The 20,773-nt window shown below is 44.4% G+C and overlaps 1 protein-coding gene across 3 annotated transcripts in view; it reads left to right on the plus strand.

The window, feature by feature from the left end:
* The window catches only part of KIFAP3 (kinesin associated protein 3), a 153,010-nt gene that overhangs the window by 14,800 nt on the left and 117,437 nt on the right, over window positions 1-20,773 (plus strand). For all 3 annotated transcript variants that reach the window (XM_054038175.1, XM_054038174.1, XM_054038173.1), the window contains exons 4-10: window positions 788-843; window positions 1,340-1,481; window positions 2,216-2,315; window positions 3,308-3,432; window positions 3,907-4,005; window positions 5,642-5,820; window positions 8,482-8,644. In XM_054038175.1, coding sequence (XP_053894150.1) covers window positions 788-843; window positions 1,340-1,481; window positions 2,216-2,315; window positions 3,308-3,432; window positions 3,907-4,005; window positions 5,642-5,820; window positions 8,482-8,644 — 864 coding nt within the window. The remainder of the gene's footprint in view (window positions 1-787; window positions 844-1,339; window positions 1,482-2,215; window positions 2,316-3,307; window positions 3,433-3,906; window positions 4,006-5,641; window positions 5,821-8,481; window positions 8,645-20,773) is intronic.

The raw sequence follows: 20,773 nt of genomic DNA on the forward strand, positions 1-20,773 counted from the left end.
AGCCATAGCCTCAAGGCCTTCCCCATAGAAAGTCAGAAACTTTCACTATATCTGTACATCACAAACTTTTCTTGTCAGCAACAAAAATCCAGGAATGCTTTACTTTGAACTGTTTTGTTAACCATCCTTTACCATCATGCACACTTCACAGGAAATGCTGAATAAAGGCCTACTTTACAAAGTCCTGATTAGACGAGTAGCCTACAGAAAGCAGTTGTTTTCCACCCTTGTGGCGTATATATCAACAGAAAGTATATACATCCCTGTAAGTCTGACCTAAGCTTTCTAGTGGCCCTCTGCACAGAGGAAAATTTTATCCTGAAGATCCAGTCCTACATTATAGTGAGGGTATCCATGATTTTGTAATCATGGGATGATATTCTGTTCCAAGGCACATATACATATATAATAAATAAATAAATAAATAAAGGGGCTTAACTCTGAATTTTCCAGTTCTTATGCAGTTAAAAATGTTAGACTTCTAAAGATGGATTCATTTAAAAAAAAACCCAACTCTTTTTAAAAAACAAAAACAAAAAACTTGCAGTACATTATTCTGAGTGTCAAAAAGTCATGGCGAAATTTTCTCCTTGGCTCCTTCTTGCTCTAGCTACAATGCTAAAACAACGCTTGAGCTTTGTTATATACTTAGATTGTAAGCTCTTTGGGGTCGGGATCCTCTTTTTGTTCTATGTTTGGGGCTCCTAGATACTATGATAATACTGAATATGCTATCGTCAATGAATATGCACAACATTAATTATAACCATGTCTTTTATCACTATAGAAAAGAAAGAGAAATCTAGTAAACCGAAAGATCCACCACCTTTTGAAGGAATGGAGGTAGGAATCTAAGCTAGAATTTAAAGGAAGCTAAATACGAAGACCTTTACTCTTACAGAACTGTTTTATATTAAAAGGAAAAAATATAGATGCAAATCAGATGAGTAAAATATTGAAGAATTTTTTATTAAAGACTTTGGTTTAAAAATATTAAATAATAAAATAAAAGTCCTCTCCATATGTGGTAAAATTCTTGCACATTTGTCTTTAGGTTATATACTTAGAGGGTAATATGAGTGAGATTCTGGAACATGGGGCTAGACACCACAAAGCTGCTACTTAGTGTCAGTTGTTTTTGTAATGAAATCTCCTTGTGTGTTCTGGGCAGTCAGTAGCAATGGTTCTGTACATGGTGTTTGGTTCTTGTTGTCGTTTACGTCTTAAGACTTAGCTACGCACTCTTTTCTGCTTTGCTGCAAAGTAACATCGTTTTTGCATGTTGAGCGGGTTCCTTTTCCTCTGTGTCAAAGCCCAGCTATGTCTTTGATGCTTTCAGATTGATGAAGTAGCCAATATCAATGACATGGATGAGTACATTGAGTTACTGTATGAGGATATTCCTGATAAGGTGCGTGGCTCTGCCCTTATCTTACAACTCGCCAGGAACCCTGATAATTTGGAAGAATTGCTGCTCAATGGTAACTTACAAATCCTCTCATAAAGTTGTGCTGTTTTTTTTCCCCCCATCTCTGTGGAGCTATTTCTCCGCTCAGAGAGACTCCCACATCTTTCATTTGGGATGGGATGGGGTTCTAGTATTAGTTTGCTCTTAGAATAAAATAGGGCCAGCACACAACATTTACTGTTTATATCTCAACAGTGCTGTAACACCCAAAATGTGCTCGGTGCTGTGTATGTGGGGGGAAGAGGCGAAGAGAGAGAGTTATAGAAGAAGGCATTCCTTGCCCCAAAAAGCTTACCCTCTATAAAGACACACATCATATAAGCAAGATCCAAGTTAAGGGTTTGTGGTGATGCTAGGATGATGCTCTTTTTCCCTTTCTTTTCCCTTGTCCCCTCTCCAGAAATCCCTTCTCTCCACTGGCGCATCAGCCAAACTGTTTCACCATTGATGCCCCAGTGTGTCCTCTACAACTGGCCCACCCCCATGTCATAAAATGGGATTAGTCTGAGAGACTGATGCAAAAAACATTAGGCAGTCAAATGGCCATGTTAATGAAAGTGTCTGAAGGCTGAGGTCACTCTGGTGGCAGGGGCCTACGTGGCCTCACCTGCTCCTTGTACTAATTGTCAGATCCTGCTGCCTAAAAGAATGCAGTGAAAGGTGTGTTTAATCTGTTTAGCTCAAGCAGGTCATGGAGAAAGAGGCACTACAGCCATTCATCTAAATCTTGTTTGTTTGTTTTTTTAGAAACTGCCCTGGGTGCATTAGCCAGAGTGCTGAGAGAAGACTGGAAACAAAGTGTGGAACTTGCTACTAATATTATTTATATTTTCTTTTGCTTTTCAAGGTAAGTGCAAGAGGAGCTTGCTCTATGAGTTGCCTTGAGTTTTTAATTATTTTCTGCTCTAGTATAGTTTGGAATTGCATCTTAAAGCACTTTTACTGAGAAATATCACTACATATGGGGAAACTGAGGCATAGAAAGTAAACCCATGGGGACATGAGCCTCAGCAGAGCCAGGATCACAGAACCCATGGTTTTTGAGTTCCAAACCTGTCCCCTATCCCACTGGACTCTTTGGTGTCTTCCTTATCTCCCACATAACTCCCCCATCAGTGAAAACAGTATTCAAAAGTCAAGTATTCAATTGAAATGTGAAATGTCCAATTGTTAGTAATGTTACAGCTTCACTACATCTAGACTATTGGTGAAAAAGAAGTTATCACATAGGTGGATTGTTACCTTCCTCCCCCCCCCCCCCCCCCTTTTTTTTTTTTTTGTGAGGGTGGCCTGGCTGAACCATTTTATAACATATCTATAGCTGGCTGGAAAAATGGAATTTTCGTTCCAAGAGAAATTCTGACTTATCAGATTTTTTTTTTTGTGCGTGTTCCAAATCCGAACCAAAAAAAATCAAAATTTCCTGTGGATGAAAATTTCAAAAAAATTTGGTTCACCTCCACCAAATCATTTAGTTTAGATAGTATCATTTCGTTTTGACTTATACATTTTGTTTTTAGACATATTAAAATATGAACTATTAAAAATTAAACAAGATAAACTGAAATGACAAATTCAAAAAAATGTTTTTTCTGTATCAAATTGAAATGAGTTGAATTGTTCCTATCAAAGGTTTCATCAAAATTGACATGTTCTCATAAAATGCTTCTAGTTTGACAAAACGGCATTTTCCAATAGAAAACTGTTTCACTGAATTTTTTTCGACTAACTAATGAAAACCGGTCAGATTGTGCAATACTATGAGATCTTACTATCCCAGTTTTGAACACAGATTTTTGGCTTTATTTCTCTCATATACTGCATATCTTTTTTAAACAGTTTTTCCCAGTTTCATGGACTAATCACACACTACAAAATTGGAGCTCTGTGTATGAACATCATAGATCATGAGCTGAAAAGACATGAGCTCTGGCAGGAGGAACTCACCAAGAAGAAGAAAGCTGATATCCTCTCTCTGTGCCTGGGCAACTTTCAGCTTTTCTGATTCCTAGTGGTTGAAATGAACTATATGTGCAGTAACTCATGTCAATACAGAAGATGAGTAAGCGAGCACAAAATCTAGTTGCAGGACTAGAACAGATGAAAACCAAAAGTGAAAAATTTGGGCTGGAGAAGGGATTGTTTTTTGTTCTTAAAAATGATTTTAACGTAAGTGTTTTAGTTTACCAGGAGTATGGCTTATATGGGACATTTTTACTACTAGTAGAATCCTTAACCCCATTAATTCCTAAACCTATCCATAGTGTGGACCACGTTTTAATAGAAACATTGTCCCATGGGCATCCTCTTATTATTACACAGACATGTAGTCCCGGCTGGTGATCAAATAACATCTGTGATTGATATTTGTCCCCACTCTGTAATTTCCCTGTGTCTTTTGCTCTATTACTATACAATCCTTAACTCCAGTTATTTACTTGATGAAGATCCTGAGAATCAAACCCTGAAAAAGGATTATGAGAAAACCTATAAAAAGTACCAGGGGCTGGTTGTCAAGCAGGAACAGCTGCTGCGAGGTATGAACTCCTAAAACATAAGCAACAGGCAAGGAGATCCTTGTCACAGCATGAAGGGCCAGGACTTGCTGAGAACTTTTAACTAGTGTGGAGGATGTTTACTAACAAGTTAGAAAAATAAAAATAGTCTTAATCTGCATACTTTGGCAATGTTTTACACATTATTTAAGTAATTGCCAATCTCAAAGAAAGAACTTTGGTGTGTGTTTGCCAGAACACTGCATACTGCTGGTGACATTGCTCCTGCCATTGAATAGTGCTGGAGTCTTGCAAGGACCAGATCATCAGCTGGTGCAAACTATTATAGCTCCACTGAAATCCATAAAGATGCCTATTTGTACAAGCTGCAGATCTAGTACTTAAATATGTATATAAAGCAAATTGTATTTCTTTTCCTTTTGAGTTATCTCTTCAGAACACGCTAGATGGTTCTTAGCCCAGTTCTACCACTACAAGGAGTATCAGTGGGCCCCTTTGTTGGTATTCTCAGTTCAGAAGCCCACCATAAAATGAGCCAGGGAAACTGACAAGCTTCTCACCTGTATGCATAATTCATTTATTAAGGATTGAGGGTCACTGGCAGGGAGCATTGTGAAGGTGTCTGCATTGTTTCTGTACTATGTCTGTTCTGTGCATGGAATAGTTCTTTTTCCAAGACACTCAGTCTAGTGCTTTACACCAGCACTAAGTTCACTTGTAAAAAGTGAAGTAATGATTTTTTAAAATGAGGTCTTTGTAATAATCTTACATTTTCATCATTTTAAAAATGAAGCTCTGCAGTGATCAGGGAAAAACTATGCTTACAGTACTCTAATCAGGCAGTGAGAGTGCTAACGCAGTGTGTGTCCATGTAGCAGCCAGAAAACATGTTGAGGTCTGGCAGGCAGATGCAGATCTGCAAAAGAATTGGGAGAAAGGTAAATGAAGAAAACACTGTCAAATTTAAAAAAATGACCTATTTCCAGAAACTTCTTAGCTTTTATTAGCAACATAATTAAAACTGGAATAACTGCAAAAATGTAGGGCCTGATTCTCCTCTGCTTTGCACCTCGTGTAGTCATTTACACTGTCTAAAGTGATCAGAATGGTAACACTCTACTTCTACTGTGCTTACGTGTAAGAGTCCGCACAAGGTGCAAAGCAGTGGAGAATTAGGCCCCTATTTTTATTTTTAGCATTAATGCTGTTCTTTGTTTTGTTTGATTTTTCTTAGCTTGGACAATAAAAATAGCATAATTTACTAGTATTCAACAGTTTCTAGTTAATTTCACTTCAAATGCATTTCGCATTCTGCTGAAATTTTTGGATTGCAATCACCGCAAGGGAATGTTTTGTTTTTTTAATAGTTTCCCTGGAATTTGTGTGTGGTTTAAAAAAAAAAAAAAAAAAAAAAAAAGTTGCTGATGGTCATAAGTTTTATAAAACTATATTGTCAAAACCTATATAAAATAATAAATGGATTGTAATTCTAACTTTCTTTTCTAAATGGGAATCAAAAGCATTCAACTTTGGCCTTGCTTAAAATCAGTGGGATACAGTCAGTGCTGAACACTTTTGAAAATCCCATCCTAAACATTTAATGTAGATGTAGATTGACATAGTCCCAGTATCTTTGACTGATTGGTTTTGATGTTAGTTGCTCTTTATCTGCTGCTGAACCTCGCTGAGGACACACGCACAGAGCTGAAGATGAGGAACAAGAACATTGTCCACATGCTAGTGAAAGCACTGGACCGAGAGAACTTTGAGCTGCTTATTCTGGTGGTGTCTTTCCTGAAGAAACTTAGCATTTTTATGGAGAACAAAAATGACATGGTAGGTCTTGTAGCAATCTACAGAAATGCTATGGTGGTTGTTCATTGGGTCAGAGGGGGTCAGGCATTCCAATGAAAGTGAAATAAACCTCTTGCATCCCACCCCCTTTTAAAATAATTGTAGCCCTGATTTTAGTACTATGAAAGGACTACAGTAAATGTAATGCAAGCCCCAGCAGGGACCGCTATAGAAAACTACATATAGAATCATGTAGGGAGCTAGCCTCACCATAGCAAAATTACATGTAAATATCCCATCCCATCTCCTAGAACTGGAAGGGACCTTGAAAGGTCATCAAGTCCAGCCCCCTGCCTTCACTAGCAGGACCAAGTACTGATTTTGCCCCAGATTCCCAAGTGGCCCCCTCAAGGATTGAACTCACAACCCTGGGTTTAGCAGGCCAATGCTCAAACCACTGAGCTATCCCTCCCCCATATGATGGCGAAGAGAGGAATTGCAAAGATTGGTATAAGCATCCAAAAATCTGGGTATTTATCCAAATATCTGGAGGTTCCCAAAAACAGCCTGCAACCAGACGCTCTTTTTGACATTCATCTCTAGCTCTTGTTGTCTCAAGGAAGGAGATCTGGTTACACTTTAGCAGACTGCTAGACTGGGCTATTGCCTTCCCAAGCCAGCAGGATCTTCCACACTGTAGTAGAATGCAGCCCAGACATGCTTCATGTTGCTACTGCTGGCTGCTAATGCAGGGACTTTCTCCATAAACCCGGGTGTGTAGGTGGGTGGTAAGAAATTTCATGTCCTTGGGAAAATGGAAGGACTTTTTTTTTATTTGGCTCTGTGAGCCGACAAATTCAACAACTCTCTCATTCACTGAATCCCTTTGTGGCTTTGGCAAGTCACTTTATCAGTTTACATCAGTTCACCAATCTGTTGAATGGGGATAATGATCCTTGCTTACCTACCTACCAACCTCAAAGGGAAATCATGACACTTAACGATTGCTTCTAATGCATTTTGGATCCTGAATTGAAAAGGCGTGTATATATATAAATGCAGTAAAAATGAGTTGAGAATTGTAGACAGTTGGATCTTAGTGACTGTCATGCTCTTGTGTATTTACATACAATTAGGAACAAGGGTATTTCCTTTATTTTTAAGACCCTGAAGAATGTATTTCTGGGGAATTTATTGTATTTCTTAGGTGGTGAAGTCATGTGCTCTTGAGATCAATCTATAATCATGCACTGCCCTGAAGCACCTTACTGGTCTAATAAGGATTAGCTATCCCACCAGCTGATTGGCTGGCATACTTTCCACATTCCGTTTGATTTAGTTTGGAAACAAACAAAACAAAAATTAATGTTTATTTTATTGTGAACTTTTTGGACAGCCTTGAACATTTTTCAAATAGACCATACAGCTTAGCTTGGCTATCTTCACATGCATTTTTTTCATAATACGGATAATACTTTAGAAAAAAATAGTTTTCCCATACAGTGAGAAAGCTACTGATGAGGGAGATAGGATTCTGAAAGTTGTAGGTTTTCTCTCATTTTAGCTGTGTCTAAATAACCTTTGGGGGCAAAATGAGCCAAGTTTAGCTGTTTCAGATTTTATCCTGTTTTACTTATTTGGGCAAAACTATTAATGGTGTGATCATTTAATCTATCTTGGTGTTTGTATCATGTCTGTCACCTTGGCTTTTGAGTGCCATCATTGCTAATTATGTTTAAAGCAATGAGGCAGAAATTGTTATTGGTCGATTTGGACTCAAAGAGATTTAGTGTAATGAAAATGATTTGGATAATATAGCATATTTATGAAGATCACCAGCGTGGTGATAACAGTTTTCTTGCTGCTTTGAGTTAATTCTCTGCATGTTTCTGACTGAAAGATGGGCTACAGACACAATCCTAATGCATATGGTAAGAGCGTAAAGGGTTCAAACTAACTTAAATACACTTATGGCCAGTAACGGCAGACAGATGTAGCTTAGAAGATGGTGAGAAAAACTTTCTGAAGACTTGTCAGTCAAAGATCAGATGTCTTTTCTTGGGCTGGTAAGGAAAACATATCAGAAAATGATACTGCTGCTCAGTCCTTAGATTATGTCCTGTAATCTTAGTGATACACCTATCAAGATCACTTTAATGCTTCTGTTAAATTAAAATACAGGGCAGCATGACATTATGAGAGTACATACCGAATCCTGCCTAGGAACTCACTCAAACATGCAAGGAAATGGCTCATACTCCTTGGATAGCAGTTTTGTCTCTCTCTCTGTTGGGTATCTGTCTGACTTCTAATGGAGATCACTCCAAGGTTATCTGTGTTTGATTAGACCCCTGATCCTGCAAGTCACTCTGCAAGTGGATCCCTGCGCCAATCCCCATTGAGGTCTTTCCCCCCCTCTTCCTCCCCTCTCCCATTCATCTGATACTCCAAAGATGGCTGAGTCCATTAGCTCAATCTTCCTTTTAAAAAAAAATTAGCCAGAGAGCAGTCCTAGAAAATTTTTAGCCACAAAGCCAAACTTTTGGAAGGTGAAGCCACTTTGAATCGAGACACTGTGGTAACTTTTAACTATCGGCTTGGCTTTTGCTTTCATTTATAAGTATAATTTAAAAAATAGTTGCTAACAAAAGCGAAGGTTTGGGTAGGTTGTGGGCTTAGTGACTTCTCATGCTTCTCATACAGGTTGAAATGGATATTGTGGAAAAACTGGTGAAAATGGTACCATGTGAGCATGAAGACCTGCTGAATATCACCCTTCGACTTCTACTGAACCTCTCCTTTGACACGGGCCTGAGAAACAAGATGGTCCAAGTTGGGCTGCTTCCCAAACTTACTGCACTTCTAGGTATGTTTTCTTTTGTCCCTGTGCAGCCCTTCCAGCAGCGTTAGCATCGTTGTTATTATTGAGCTTTTGTCAGCCCCTTCCTATGGAAGGACAAGGTATCAACTTCCCTCAAAAAAGCAATTGTTAACCTCTTGATCAAGAAATCATCTCTTGCTACTGGCAATCCAGTTATTGTCCTGTCTCAAATCTTCTTTTTGGATGAAGATTATCAAGAAGATTATAGCAAGTTACACACACATGTGAGTCCTAATGTCTTTTTGATCCTAGTTAATTTGGTTGTATGCCTGGGTGTGGGATGGAGACCCCACTGCTAGGATGGGATTGCTGACCACCTGATGAGGAACAAAGATTCTGGTGTCCATACTAATCCTGTTAGAGCAGTGGTTCCCAAACAGTGATGTGGGCTGGAGGAACATTCAGGGAGTGCAGCGGGGCTCAGGCTAGCCCTCCTGGGGTATAGGGAGGGAGCATCACCCAGGCCTGCTCGGCCTCCAGCTGCAGCCTCGGGCTCCAGCCATGGCCCGGCACCAGCTGCAGCCCCGACTCCCAGCCACAGCCCTGCTCCATGCCCCAGCGCCTGATCGCGGTTCCCAGGGGGGCTGCAGACAGGTTCCATTACGGGTAACTGGGGACATGCCAGAAAGTTTCAATCCAGGGGTAGTTAAGAACGCCGGGGTTGTAGTGTCTGAGGACATCCAGCTCTGTGTGTCAGTTTCTTATGGTGGAGTAGTTTAGATAGCTTTCCTGGTATCTTAACATAGGGATGTGATCAGAGAATCAACTGAGAGAACACTCAGTCCTTGTAGTATGGAGGAAATGGCCAGTTATATCAGAGCCTTTGGTGGATGGCTATGCCCACCATTTATTGCTAAGGCTTGTAACCTGGGAGTCTTGTTGGATTCCAGATAGTGGTTGCCAAGAATGTGTTTTCTTGTCAGTAGCAAATAAGGTTATGTCCATTTCTTTTAGATGTGAATTTTCCTGCAGTTATGTCACTTGCAGGTTGGATTACCACAGTACACACTATAACACCTTAACACCACTTGGAAATTGCAACTAAGAGCAGAACTTGTTTGCCCACTTACTTGTGACGAACAGGGACTGTTCTTACTGTGGTCTGTGAATGCTGACAGGGGAGTGTGGCTAGGATAGTCTGCATCGGGGGATGGGAGACTGACCGGAGAATACCTGAGCGTGTAACATGAGAACCCAGGAAGGGGTTAGAGGCCAGGTGACACCTTGGCCCGGGAAACTGAACAAAGGCTGTGGGAGGGGTCGCTGAAGGCAGAGTCTTGGAAGTTGGGTGGTGAGATGGCTGGGAGGCAGAGATTGCTCTGACCTCCCAAGGGGGGGGCTGGGATGCCCTGGGACCCCCAGATGGACCTAATTGAGGGGGGCCTGTTGTCTGTGCCTGCAAGACCTGTCTTGGACTGTATTCCTGTCATCCAAATAAACCTTCTGCTTTACTGGCTGGCTGAGAGTCATGGTGAATCGCAGGAAGCCGGGGGTGCAGGGCCCTGAGTCCCCCAATACTCCGTGACAGCTGGTGGCAGCGGCGGGATCTACTGCACCCCGTGGACGGCGCTTCCTGCAGTAAGTGACTGGGAAGCAGTAAAACGAAGGGGGATTGACGGGGACCAGGCGGGCTGAAGAGTGAGAGAGAGACGGTTATTACCCCTGGGAGTGTGTGACCAGCGAGAAGGACTTTTGCAGTAGCAGGGTCCCCCGGGGGGATCGCAGTGAGTGGTCCCAGGGGCGGAGGAGTCTGCAGCTCGACCCTGGCAGAGAGGTGGTGACCTCGAGAAGGGCTGGCACACTAGGGGTCTCCCTGGGAACTGTGGGGAGCTGTGAGCACACAGGCCGGTGAGTGGCCAGCAGGAAGATGTATGCCAAGCGGCTTAAGAGCGACCTGGTGGAGCTGTGCAAGCAGAGGGGGCTGCGCATTGGGAGGCTCACCAAAGAACAGCTCATTGCCCGGCTGGAGGCGGAAGATCGCGCGAATGAACTGATCCCTGTATCTCAGGGAAGCAGCCTGGCAAATGCAGCGCAGGCACCAGTGTCTGTCCCAGCTGGGAGTGGTCAGCCGGCTGCTGCGGGCTTCCCGAGACCCCTCCTTCCTATGCCTAGGGGAAGGGTGGGGAGGAGCCCAGCAAATACCGAGGGCGCCGTGACCCCCCCGGCCAGCAGGGGATCCTCCCGCAACGTTCGGCATCCGTGGAGCGGAATTGGCTGGAATGGGAGAAAGAGCTAAAACTGAGAGAGCTGGAGGATCGTGAACAACAGAGACAGCATGAAGAGAGACAGCATCAGCATGAACGGGAGGAGAAAGAGAAACGGAGACAGCATGAAGAGAGACAGCGTCAGCATGAACTGGAACTGGCGAGACTGAGGGGCAGCGAACCCCCGGCTGCGGTGAGTGAGGGGGAACCCAGGACTGCACGGAGCTTTGATAAGTGCATCCTGGCCCCACGCAAGGAGGGGGAGGACATGGATGACTTCCTGGAGGCCTTTGAGACGGCCTGCGAGCTGCACCGGGTTGATCCCGCAGACAGACTCCGGGTCCTTATCCCCTTACTGGACCCCAAAGCCATGGCATTGTACCGCCAACTGGAAGAGGCAGAGAAAGGGGACTACGAACTATTCAAAAAGGCCCTGCTACGTGAGTTTGGGCTGACTCCTGAGATGTACCGGGAAAGGTTCCGGAGTCAGGATAAAACCCCTGAGATCTCATATCTGCAACTAGCCGTCCGCATGGAAGGATACGCCAGCAAGTGGGCTGATGGGGCCCAGACGAAGGAGGACCTGGTCAAACTGCTGGTACTGGAGCAACTGTATGAGCGGTGCCCATCCGACCTGAGGCTGTGGTTGGTGGACAGAAAGCCAGAGAACCCACGACATGCAGGGCGGCTGGCCGATGAGTTTGTAAAGAGCCGGTCAGGAGATAACAGGGAGGAGTCCCAAAGGAACAGTCCCACCACAACACAGAGAGAGAGTCACCATGGGACCTCCCCGTGGGAAAATACAGAAAAACCCCACCGAAGGGGAACATCCGGCGTCAGGACCATCCGACCCACTCAAGGGGACCCATGGGACATGGGCTGCTACCACTGTGGCCAAAAAGGCCACATACGGGCCCAGTGCCCCAGGCTCAGGGACAGACTGAGCAGACTGAACCCGCAGAGGGTTGACTGGGTAGAGACCCAGCCTGGCGAGAGGCAGCATTCCCAGGGAAGGGGGGCTGGCAGAGTACCACCTGCTAAGGAGGGAGGAGAGCTCCAGGCCAGCTCCTCTGGGGGGCTGGATGCTCTAGACTCAGGGTTTTTGGTTTATATGGTGGGCGCGGGGCTGTCCCTCCGGAGAGAGTACCTTGTTCCCCTGGAGGTGGATGGGAGGAAGGTCAATGGATACTGGGATACGGGTGCAGAGGTGACGCTGGCCCGGCCCGAGGTGGTGTCCCCAGATCCAGGTGGTGCCCAACACCTACCTGACCCTGACGGGGGTGGGCGGAACACCAGTCAAAGTGCCCGTGGCAAGGGTACACCTGAAGTGGGGGGCCAAGGAGGGCCCCAAGGATGTGGGGGTACACCCATATTTGCCCACTGAGGTATTGATGGGGGGGGACCTGGAGAACTGGCCAAGCAACCCCCAAAGGGCACTGGTTGTGACCCGCAGTCAGAGCCGGCGAGGGGCACTGCGCCCTGGCCTTGGGGGGGGGTGCCTTGCCTGAGGCGCAGGACCCTAACCTGGTGGGGAGGGAACGCCCAGGGACACGGCTCAGGGAGGCTGCAGCTTCAGACCCAGCGGGCGAGAAAGAGCAGGTGGCCATCCCTGTCCCAGCTGCTGAGTTCCAGGCCGAGTTGCAGAGAGATCCCTCCTTGCGGAAGATAAGGGACCTGGCCGACCTCAATGCGGTACAGACCATGGGACAAGGTGGCCGGAAAAGTTTCCTGTGGGAGAAGGGGTTCCTGTACCGAGAGTGGGCTCCCCCAGGGAAAATGGAGTCGGGGGATCAGGAGGCAGCTGGTGGTACCCCAGAAGTATCGCCGCCAGCTGCTGTGCCGGGCCCATGACATTCCCCTCTCAGGGCACCAGGGAACCTGGCGTACCAAGCAGAGGCTGCTACGGAGCTTTTACTGGCCTGGGGTCTTTGTTACTGTCCGACAGTACTGCCGATCCTGTGACCCCTGTCAGAGGGGGAGGAAGGCCCGGGACAAGGGGAAAACAGCTTTAGGACCCTTGCCCAGCATAGAGGAGCCTTTCCGGAGGGTGGCCAAGGTTAAAAGGGCGGCTCTAAACCAAGAGAGCCCAAAGCACAGACCTCCAGACTGGAGTGCTGGGAGAAGACCACAGCCCAGTTGGAACCCCAGAGGTATGGGGGTGGGAAAAGGGCACAGGCCGCATAAACCTTCCCACATGCGAACTGTGAGTGCCACCAAGCACCCTGACCTAAGGGGGGGCGTGAAACTGGAGGGGCCTGGTGTAATTCTCACCAAGGAATGGAAGGGATGCGGGGGACATCCATGGGAACGGGGGTAGGTTCGAACTTCCCCGGGTCACTAGCTAAAGTGACCCTGCTCAGTTCGGTCTCGAAGGGGGGAGATTTGACGAACTGGGACTGTTCTTACTGTGGTCTGTGAATGCTGACAGGGGAGTGTGGCTAGGATAGTCTGCATCGGGGGATGGGAGACTGACCGGAGAATACCTGAGCGTGTAACATGAGAACCCAGGAAGGGGTTAGAGGCCAGGTGACACCTTGGCCCGGGAAACTGAACAAAGGCTGTGGGAGGGGTCGCTGAAGGCAGAGTCTTGGAAGCTGGGTGGTGAGATGGCTGGGAGGCAGAGATTGCTCTGACCTCCCAAGGGGGGGGGCTGGGATGCCCTGGGACCCCCAGATGGACCTAACTGAGGGGGGCCTGTTGTCTGTGCCTGCAAGACCTGTCTTGGACTGTATTCCTGTCATCCAAATAAACCTTCTGCTTTACTGGCTGGCTGAGAGTCATGGTGAATCGCAGGAAGCCGGGGGTGCAGGGCCCTGAGTCCCCCAATACTCCGTGACACCCACTTACTAAACAATATTTGCCATAGGGAGCACTTTGATACCAGTTGATTTCCAGGTGATGTTTAAGGTAAAATTCCTGCTTGATGGAGTTTGGGTCCTGGCCGCTTGATGATGATTCTCCATACAGATGGAAGATTCTCAGGGTATATAAGCCGAAGAGGAATTGAGGGGCGGGAATGTATGACATAAACACTTTCTTCAGAATGAAACAAATGGAAAAATAGAAAGGTACACGGAGTAGCAATTGAACCTCAGGCTGTGCTGAAGGGGATGACAGTGGTTTATAGAATTGTATAAATGTAGGGCTGGGAAGCACCTCAAAGTTATCAAGTCTGGCCCCCTGCACTGAGGCAGAACCAAGCAAACTTAGACCATCTCTGACAGGTCTTTGTCCAAACTGTTCTCAGAAACCTCCAATGATGGGGATTTCACAATCTCTCTTAGGGTACATTTACACTACAGGGGGGAGTCGATTTAAGATACGCAAATTCAGCTACATGAATAGCGTAGCTGAATTCGACGTATCGCAGCCGACTTACCCCGCTGTGAGGACGGCGGCAAAATCGACTTCTGCGGCTTCCTGTCGACAGCGCTTACTCCTACCTCCGCTGGTGGAGTAAGAGCGTCGATTCGGGGATCGATTGTCGCGTCCCAACGGGAGGCAATAAATCGATCCCCGAGAGGTCGATTTCTACCCGCCGATTCAGGCGGGTAGTGTACACCTAGCCTTAGAAGCCTGTTCCATTGCTTAACTATTCTTATAGTTAGAAGGTTTTTCCTCATATCTAATGTAAACCTCCCTTGTTGCCCATTACTACTTGTCCATGGAGAAGAACTGATCAGTCCTCTTTATAGCAGCCTTAGCATGTTCAAGGACTGTTATCAGGTCCCCGCCTCTGTCGTCTTTTGTCAAGAGTAAATATGCTCAGCTTTTTTTAACCTTTCTCTCGTAGGTCAGATTTTCTAAACCATGTAATATTTTTATTGCTCTCCTCTGGACTCTCTCCCATTTGTCCACATCTTTCATAAAGTATACGCCCAGAATTGGACACAGTACTCCAGTGGAGGACTCACCAGTACTGAGTAGAGCAGGACAATTACCTCCCATGTCTTACATATGCCAGTCTTGTTAATACACCCCAGAATGATGATAGCCTGTTTGCAGCTGCATGACATTGTTGACTCATGCTCAGTTTGTAATCCACTGTGACCCTTAAATCCTTTTGAGCAGTACGACTACCTAGCCACTTATTTCCCATTTTATAGTGGTGGATTTAATTTTTTCCTTCCTAAGTGAAGTACTTGTCTTTATTGAATTTCATCTGGTTGAATTTAGGCCAATTCTCCAGTTTGTCAAGGTCATTTTGAATTCTAATCTTGTCCTCCAAAGTGCTTGCAATCCTCCCATCTTTGTGTCAAATGCAAATTTTATAAGCATACTCTCCAATTCATTATTCAAGTCATTAATGAAAATATTGAGTACTACTGGACCCCTTTGGAACCCCAGTAGATACACACTCACAGTTTGACAGTGAGCCATTGATAACTACTCTTTGAGTACAGTCTTTCAACCAGTTGTGCATCCACCTTCTAGTAATTTCATCTAAACCACATTTCCCTAGTTTTCATATGAGACTGTCATGTGGTACTGTGTCAAAAGCCTTACTAAAATTAAGATATATCATGTCTTCTGCTTTCCCCCATCCACTAGACATCAAGTGTGGAATAATCTCCATGCAACAATGATAAATTCAAATCTAGGCAAGGCTGGCTTTGGCCCTTATCCTCAAGATAGATAGATTGTGTTCCATACATGTGAATTTTTCATATAAAACTTAAAAATGAAGTTCTGTTATCTATGTGTAAATAGTGCAGCCTGATTAGAGTTGGGTGGGGAATAGTTGTCCCAGCCCATGAAAATTTGAGGTTTCAAAAATTTTCCCCCATATTGGGATGAAACAAGACCTTTCAAAATGTTTTGCGAAAAAACAAAAAGAGGGAGACCCCAGAATAGACAATAGCCTGCCTGTTGGTTCAGGCACTTACCTGGGATGTGGGAAACCTGGGTTCAAGTCCCTGGTCTGAATCAGGCAGAGCAGGGATTTGAAGTTGGGTCTCTCCCACATCTCAGGTGAGTTCCCTAACCACTGGGTTACTGGCTATTCTGGGGTTCTGTGTCTATGTGGAAAGTCCATCCTGGACTCGTGAAACCTTTCTGACAAAAGTTTTGTTAAAACTGACCCTTTCCTACAAAAAACTGTTGGTTTTGATGAATTTACATTTTCTGACAAAACCGTTCCACTGAAAACTTCCCAACCAGCTCTACCTGTGTTGTGTTTTGCACGTATGGAGGTTTGTCCTGCTATCACTGCACAGAATTTCCCCTCCAAACACTGCTGTGAAGAATCCTGTGTATCATTTGGCTGCCACCCTCCACTCAGAGGCTGCAGCAGTCCAGAGAGTCTGTACCTAATTGAACTTGGCCTTGTGAATTGCTGAGCACCCTGCTTTCAATGGGAGTTTTGCTCTTGCATTACTAGGTCCATAATGCATATAGTGCTTTGGGAAAAAAGGGGCTATGTGAAATGTTATCCCAATATATTGTAACTGGAATGTAGTGAATCTATGACAGCTGCTTTATTGGGAGGTCTTCTAGGAAATGCACCTTGAACTGAATGCATGAGTTTTCTGCACCAGTTTACACTAGCACAGGATCTAACGCTGTGATCCTTAATCCTGGCTGCGAATAATGTCAGTGATGATTAAAAGTCATTTCTTCCAAACTTTTTTGCATGCAAACAGCGCCGGGGTGCTGCATTTCACACCATTCCTCTCTGGGCTGTAAACAGAGGTGGTTTGTTTTTTTGGGGGAGGGTGGGGGTGCACAGCATTTGGGATCCCTTCTCTTTATGCCCAGTTCCAGATGAAGGGTGGTGGTGGTGGGGTAAATGGCATTTAGCGATAACTGGGATGAGGGAGGTTATCTAAACAGAAAAGTCATTTTCTTTAGATCCAATGAAGTGCTGCAGGTTCAACTATTGGTATGTCTAGACTGTAGTCCAGGATGTGAATACAGCTCGAGTAGACATACCCAAGCTAGCTTTAAATCAACCAACCCCGCAAGTAATTAGCCAGGGTTCTGAGTGGGCTTGTACAGCCTGTGCCGAAGCACACACTGCTTCTGAACCTGAGCTAGCTTTAATCTAGCTAGCTCGGGTATGTCTGCACAAACTGCAATCACAACCTGTGGTTTCGGTACAGATGAAACTTTAACTTGTAAGCTGGGGCAGAGACTGTGTTCTGTGTTTGAACAGTGTCTAGGTGCTACTGCAATACAAAAAATCTGTCATGATACACAAGGCATTATTCTGAGATGTCACAACTCTTTAGGGTAACATGATGGAGCTGGAGCCTATGGCCATCACGTATCTACTTTTTAATGTTTGTATCTGGTGCAGTTTCTGGGGTTCAAAATATTATTCTTTTATATTTGGAAACCATAACCAAAATACTGTAGCCTACTTTCCCTACACCCTATGTCAGTTCCAGGCTTCAACAAGATTTCCTAGGTGCAGTATCTGTAATAAATACATCACTTGTACATCAGAGCTGAGCAAAACTAGCCAACCGGGCTTCAGTATTAAAATTATTTTTAAGTGTCAAATACCCCTCTTATCCTGGTTACTAGGACATTGAAAGCATATTACTCAAGTAAATTCACTTTGGTTTACATTTGCAGTTCATCTTCAAGTGCTAATGCATCTCAGCAGCTGTTGACAAGTTAACCATACAGTTCCTAACACCACAGGGTCAAACTTGTCAGCTCATTAGGCTACTGCATTTTAACATTCATGCATATCATGCCTTTAGCAGCGGGTATGAAAGGAGAGTATAAATTAAATACAGTAGGCATTTAAGGAGGAAGTTGAGGTTGCAGATTGGTAATGGGCAGGGATTGTGGGCACATATGTGGGGATTGAGACTCATGAGATGGAGAAGTAGCGTTTGACATTGTAGCATAGGAAGTCTGTAGGGTCCTTTGGCTTTTTCCAGAGCCATTAAGCAGCATGGGAGCAGGAGTCGAGGGATCTGAGGTTAGGAATGTGCCAAGGCTGAGAGTTGGTGGGATGGACTCTGCTGTGAGAGGCAGGCAGAAAGAGTGAAGGGATTCTACAACTGAGCGAATGGAGGGGGCATAGAGTGACAGACATTGAAGGAGAAGGATTATTCTTTGTGTTCTCCTCTCTCACCTCAGAGCCTCTTGGCTGATGCAAGGGAGATCAGGGGTATGGGTGGTGGAAGGTTCTTTGCTCTTCTTCGGTCTCCATTTTTTAGTTTTTCTCCCAGTTCGAAATAGTTCCTGGTGCCTGCTTCCACATATAGCTTTGTCAGTCAGCAGCAGTGTGAAACCAAACTTGTTGCTTTCAGTGCAGCCTACCTGTTCTGAAGAAGTGAAAACCGACTGCTCTTGCAGCTTACTGTGTGCTCCTAAGTTAATTGGGTACAGCAGAGTTTAGTTATGCTCAGAATCTCCAAGAGCTAGCTCCTTTCAGGAAAGTTCAGACTCAGGCTTGCTAGCCAGAAGCCAGGACAGAGGCACACGAGCCACCCTGTTATGGTTGGGGTTTCCAGGCACAAGCTGCACAAAGGGAATGTGTCCAGAGACTTTGCTGATTTTGTACAATTAAATTAGTATGGGCATACAATGGACTTTCTCTTCAGTTGCTAGCCTTGCTGAAACACCCATGGCACAGTTTGTACCACAACTGCTGCAGGTATCTCGCTCTTTTAATAAGCATGTTATATGTAGTTGCATGTGTCTCTGTCATTAGCACTGCATGTGCTTTTAAAAGTGTTTAGCTGTCGTGATCTTGGAGACAAATATTGCCTCCTTCTCCATGAGAACAGAGGGCCGTGCACAGCAGAAGCAGTGTTCTGTCATTTGTGTGTGGTGGGAGGCTGCTCGTGGGGTGCATTGGGAGCTCCCAGCACTCTGATGTGCTTGGATGCCAAGTCAGTAGTATAGCTGGTGTATCCACTACCAGTATATGAATTGGCTATCATTTGTCCCCTGCAGAGAGGAGCCACAGGCATCATGGAAGCTACTGCAATAGCAACTGTGCAGATGCTTGGAGGGTGGATCTCCTTCTGCATGGAGAGCTGTAGTAGAGTTACTCTGGCTGAGTGCAGAGAACAGGGTTTGGTCCATAACATGTAAGTAGTATTCCTTTCCTTGGGATATAGGATGAGGCCTACATTTTTAAGTGTAGTGACTTTGATTGCCCCACTTTTGTGGTGCTCAACTTGACACCTGAAAGGGACTTGGTTTTCAGAGGGCCTGTGGCCATAACTTTTTGAATTGTCCCTTTAAATTGTCTCAATTTGGGCACCCCAAATCACTATTCACTTTTAAAAACCTAGGTCTGACTGTACTCAAGTGGTTGGAATAAACTGAAAAATTGGTGAATTACTGACAGAGTGTAGGAGTCATTGAGTTGCAGTACTTCATAATAAGCTATCCCTAGCCTCATCTTAGCAACTGGAATCCTTAAGTATTGTGCTAGATGCAATTTAGGTAATACATTTCCTTCAAATTTTGACTTTGCAAGAGAGAATAAGGCACAGTCAGCAGTTATTTATAAGGTTTGTGTTGGAGAGTTGGAGTCTAAAGATCTCACCAGTGAGTGTACATCTTAAAAGAACTTAAGACCTTCAAGCACGCATCCATCTGGTGGGTTGTTTGAGAGGATATTTGTTTGGTGGGTGTACAATTCCAATATAATAGTTTCCATGTTTCATGGGTACAATGATCTGATCAAGCCAAATTGGCTATAGGGATTTCTCTTGCAACTAGGGAACATGATCCTTTCTTGATCTAGGTTTCATAACATTATTCTAGATATGAAAGCATCCTCTGTGCTCTGGAGACCTTATGTCAACATGCTGTGAGGAACAGGGTCATCTACCTTGCCTTAGGAAGGCCTCTTCAGTTCTGTGATAGTTTGAGCTCTTTTGAATGAGGCAGTCTGGTTTTTCCTTAGTGTTAGAGATGGCCAGAGCTGTTCACATCAGGCTACAACTTTAACCAGCTTTGATCATTCAGAAGTCAAGTATTGCTGCCTTTGCCTGTCATTGCTGGTTTCCTTGACAGATGTTCAGGCAGTGTCTTGCTGTCGAAAGCCCTTTTTGAAATCTTCCATGGTGATTTGACGTTTTTTTTCCTTTTTTAATACATAGGTTTTCATGAGCAAAACAAAGAAGAACTAAGGAGTCAAATTTTGTGTATTTGATGACCAGTTCATTGTACGTTATGCAATCGTGCTGAGTTGTATTCAGACTGCTGATTAAAAACTCCAGAAATAGCCTCGTTTCTAATTAACAAAGGGTTGTGGGTTTTTTAACTATTCTATTGCTTTTATGAAGGTTTCTTTTAAGAATGTTTAAAGTAGATGTTTTCTCTTTATGAGTTGGCTTAGGCTTTTTGTAGTGAACTTATTATGGAGCTTCACACATCTGTTTGAGTAAGGAGCTTCTTACAGGCTACTGTAGTGTTTTTGCAATTTTAATGGGCCTCGTTTATCCTATAAAGAAGCATACATTTTTCTACCTGATCAAGTGAGCAAACAATAGGGGTCAGATGTGGCAAAGACCCTAACAAAAAGCACATGTCCAGCTGTCAGGGTGAGGTAAAGTCATATCAGGATTGCTTGACGTTATTAATGGCAGTAACATTTATGCTTCCTCCTGTTTTCCCAATTAAATTGAGAAACCTTTTTTCCTAAGGTGGCTCTGCAGCACCTGGTTCTAATACTGGGTGTGTGAACATTGCCTGGGGTATCTCCATTTCTTTATAGTAGATGCTGGTTCAAGCACATTTAAGTAATAGTTCAGCTAAAGAGACCAGTTTGTTGGAAAGCAGTAATTATTAAGGGATTTATTTTGAGTGTTTTTTTTTATCATTGGTGGTGAGTATGGCCAAAGTTTTCAAAAATAAGAGCCTAAAGTTAGGCTTCTAAATCCATATTTCGGTGTCTGAATAAATGGCCTGTTTTTCAATATTACTGAGAACT

This window comes from Malaclemys terrapin, chromosome 8, assembly GCF_027887155.1.
Source record: "Malaclemys terrapin pileata isolate rMalTer1 chromosome 8, rMalTer1.hap1, whole genome shotgun sequence".
In the NCBI taxonomy this organism is placed as follows: Eukaryota; Metazoa; Chordata; order Testudines; family Emydidae; genus Malaclemys; species Malaclemys terrapin.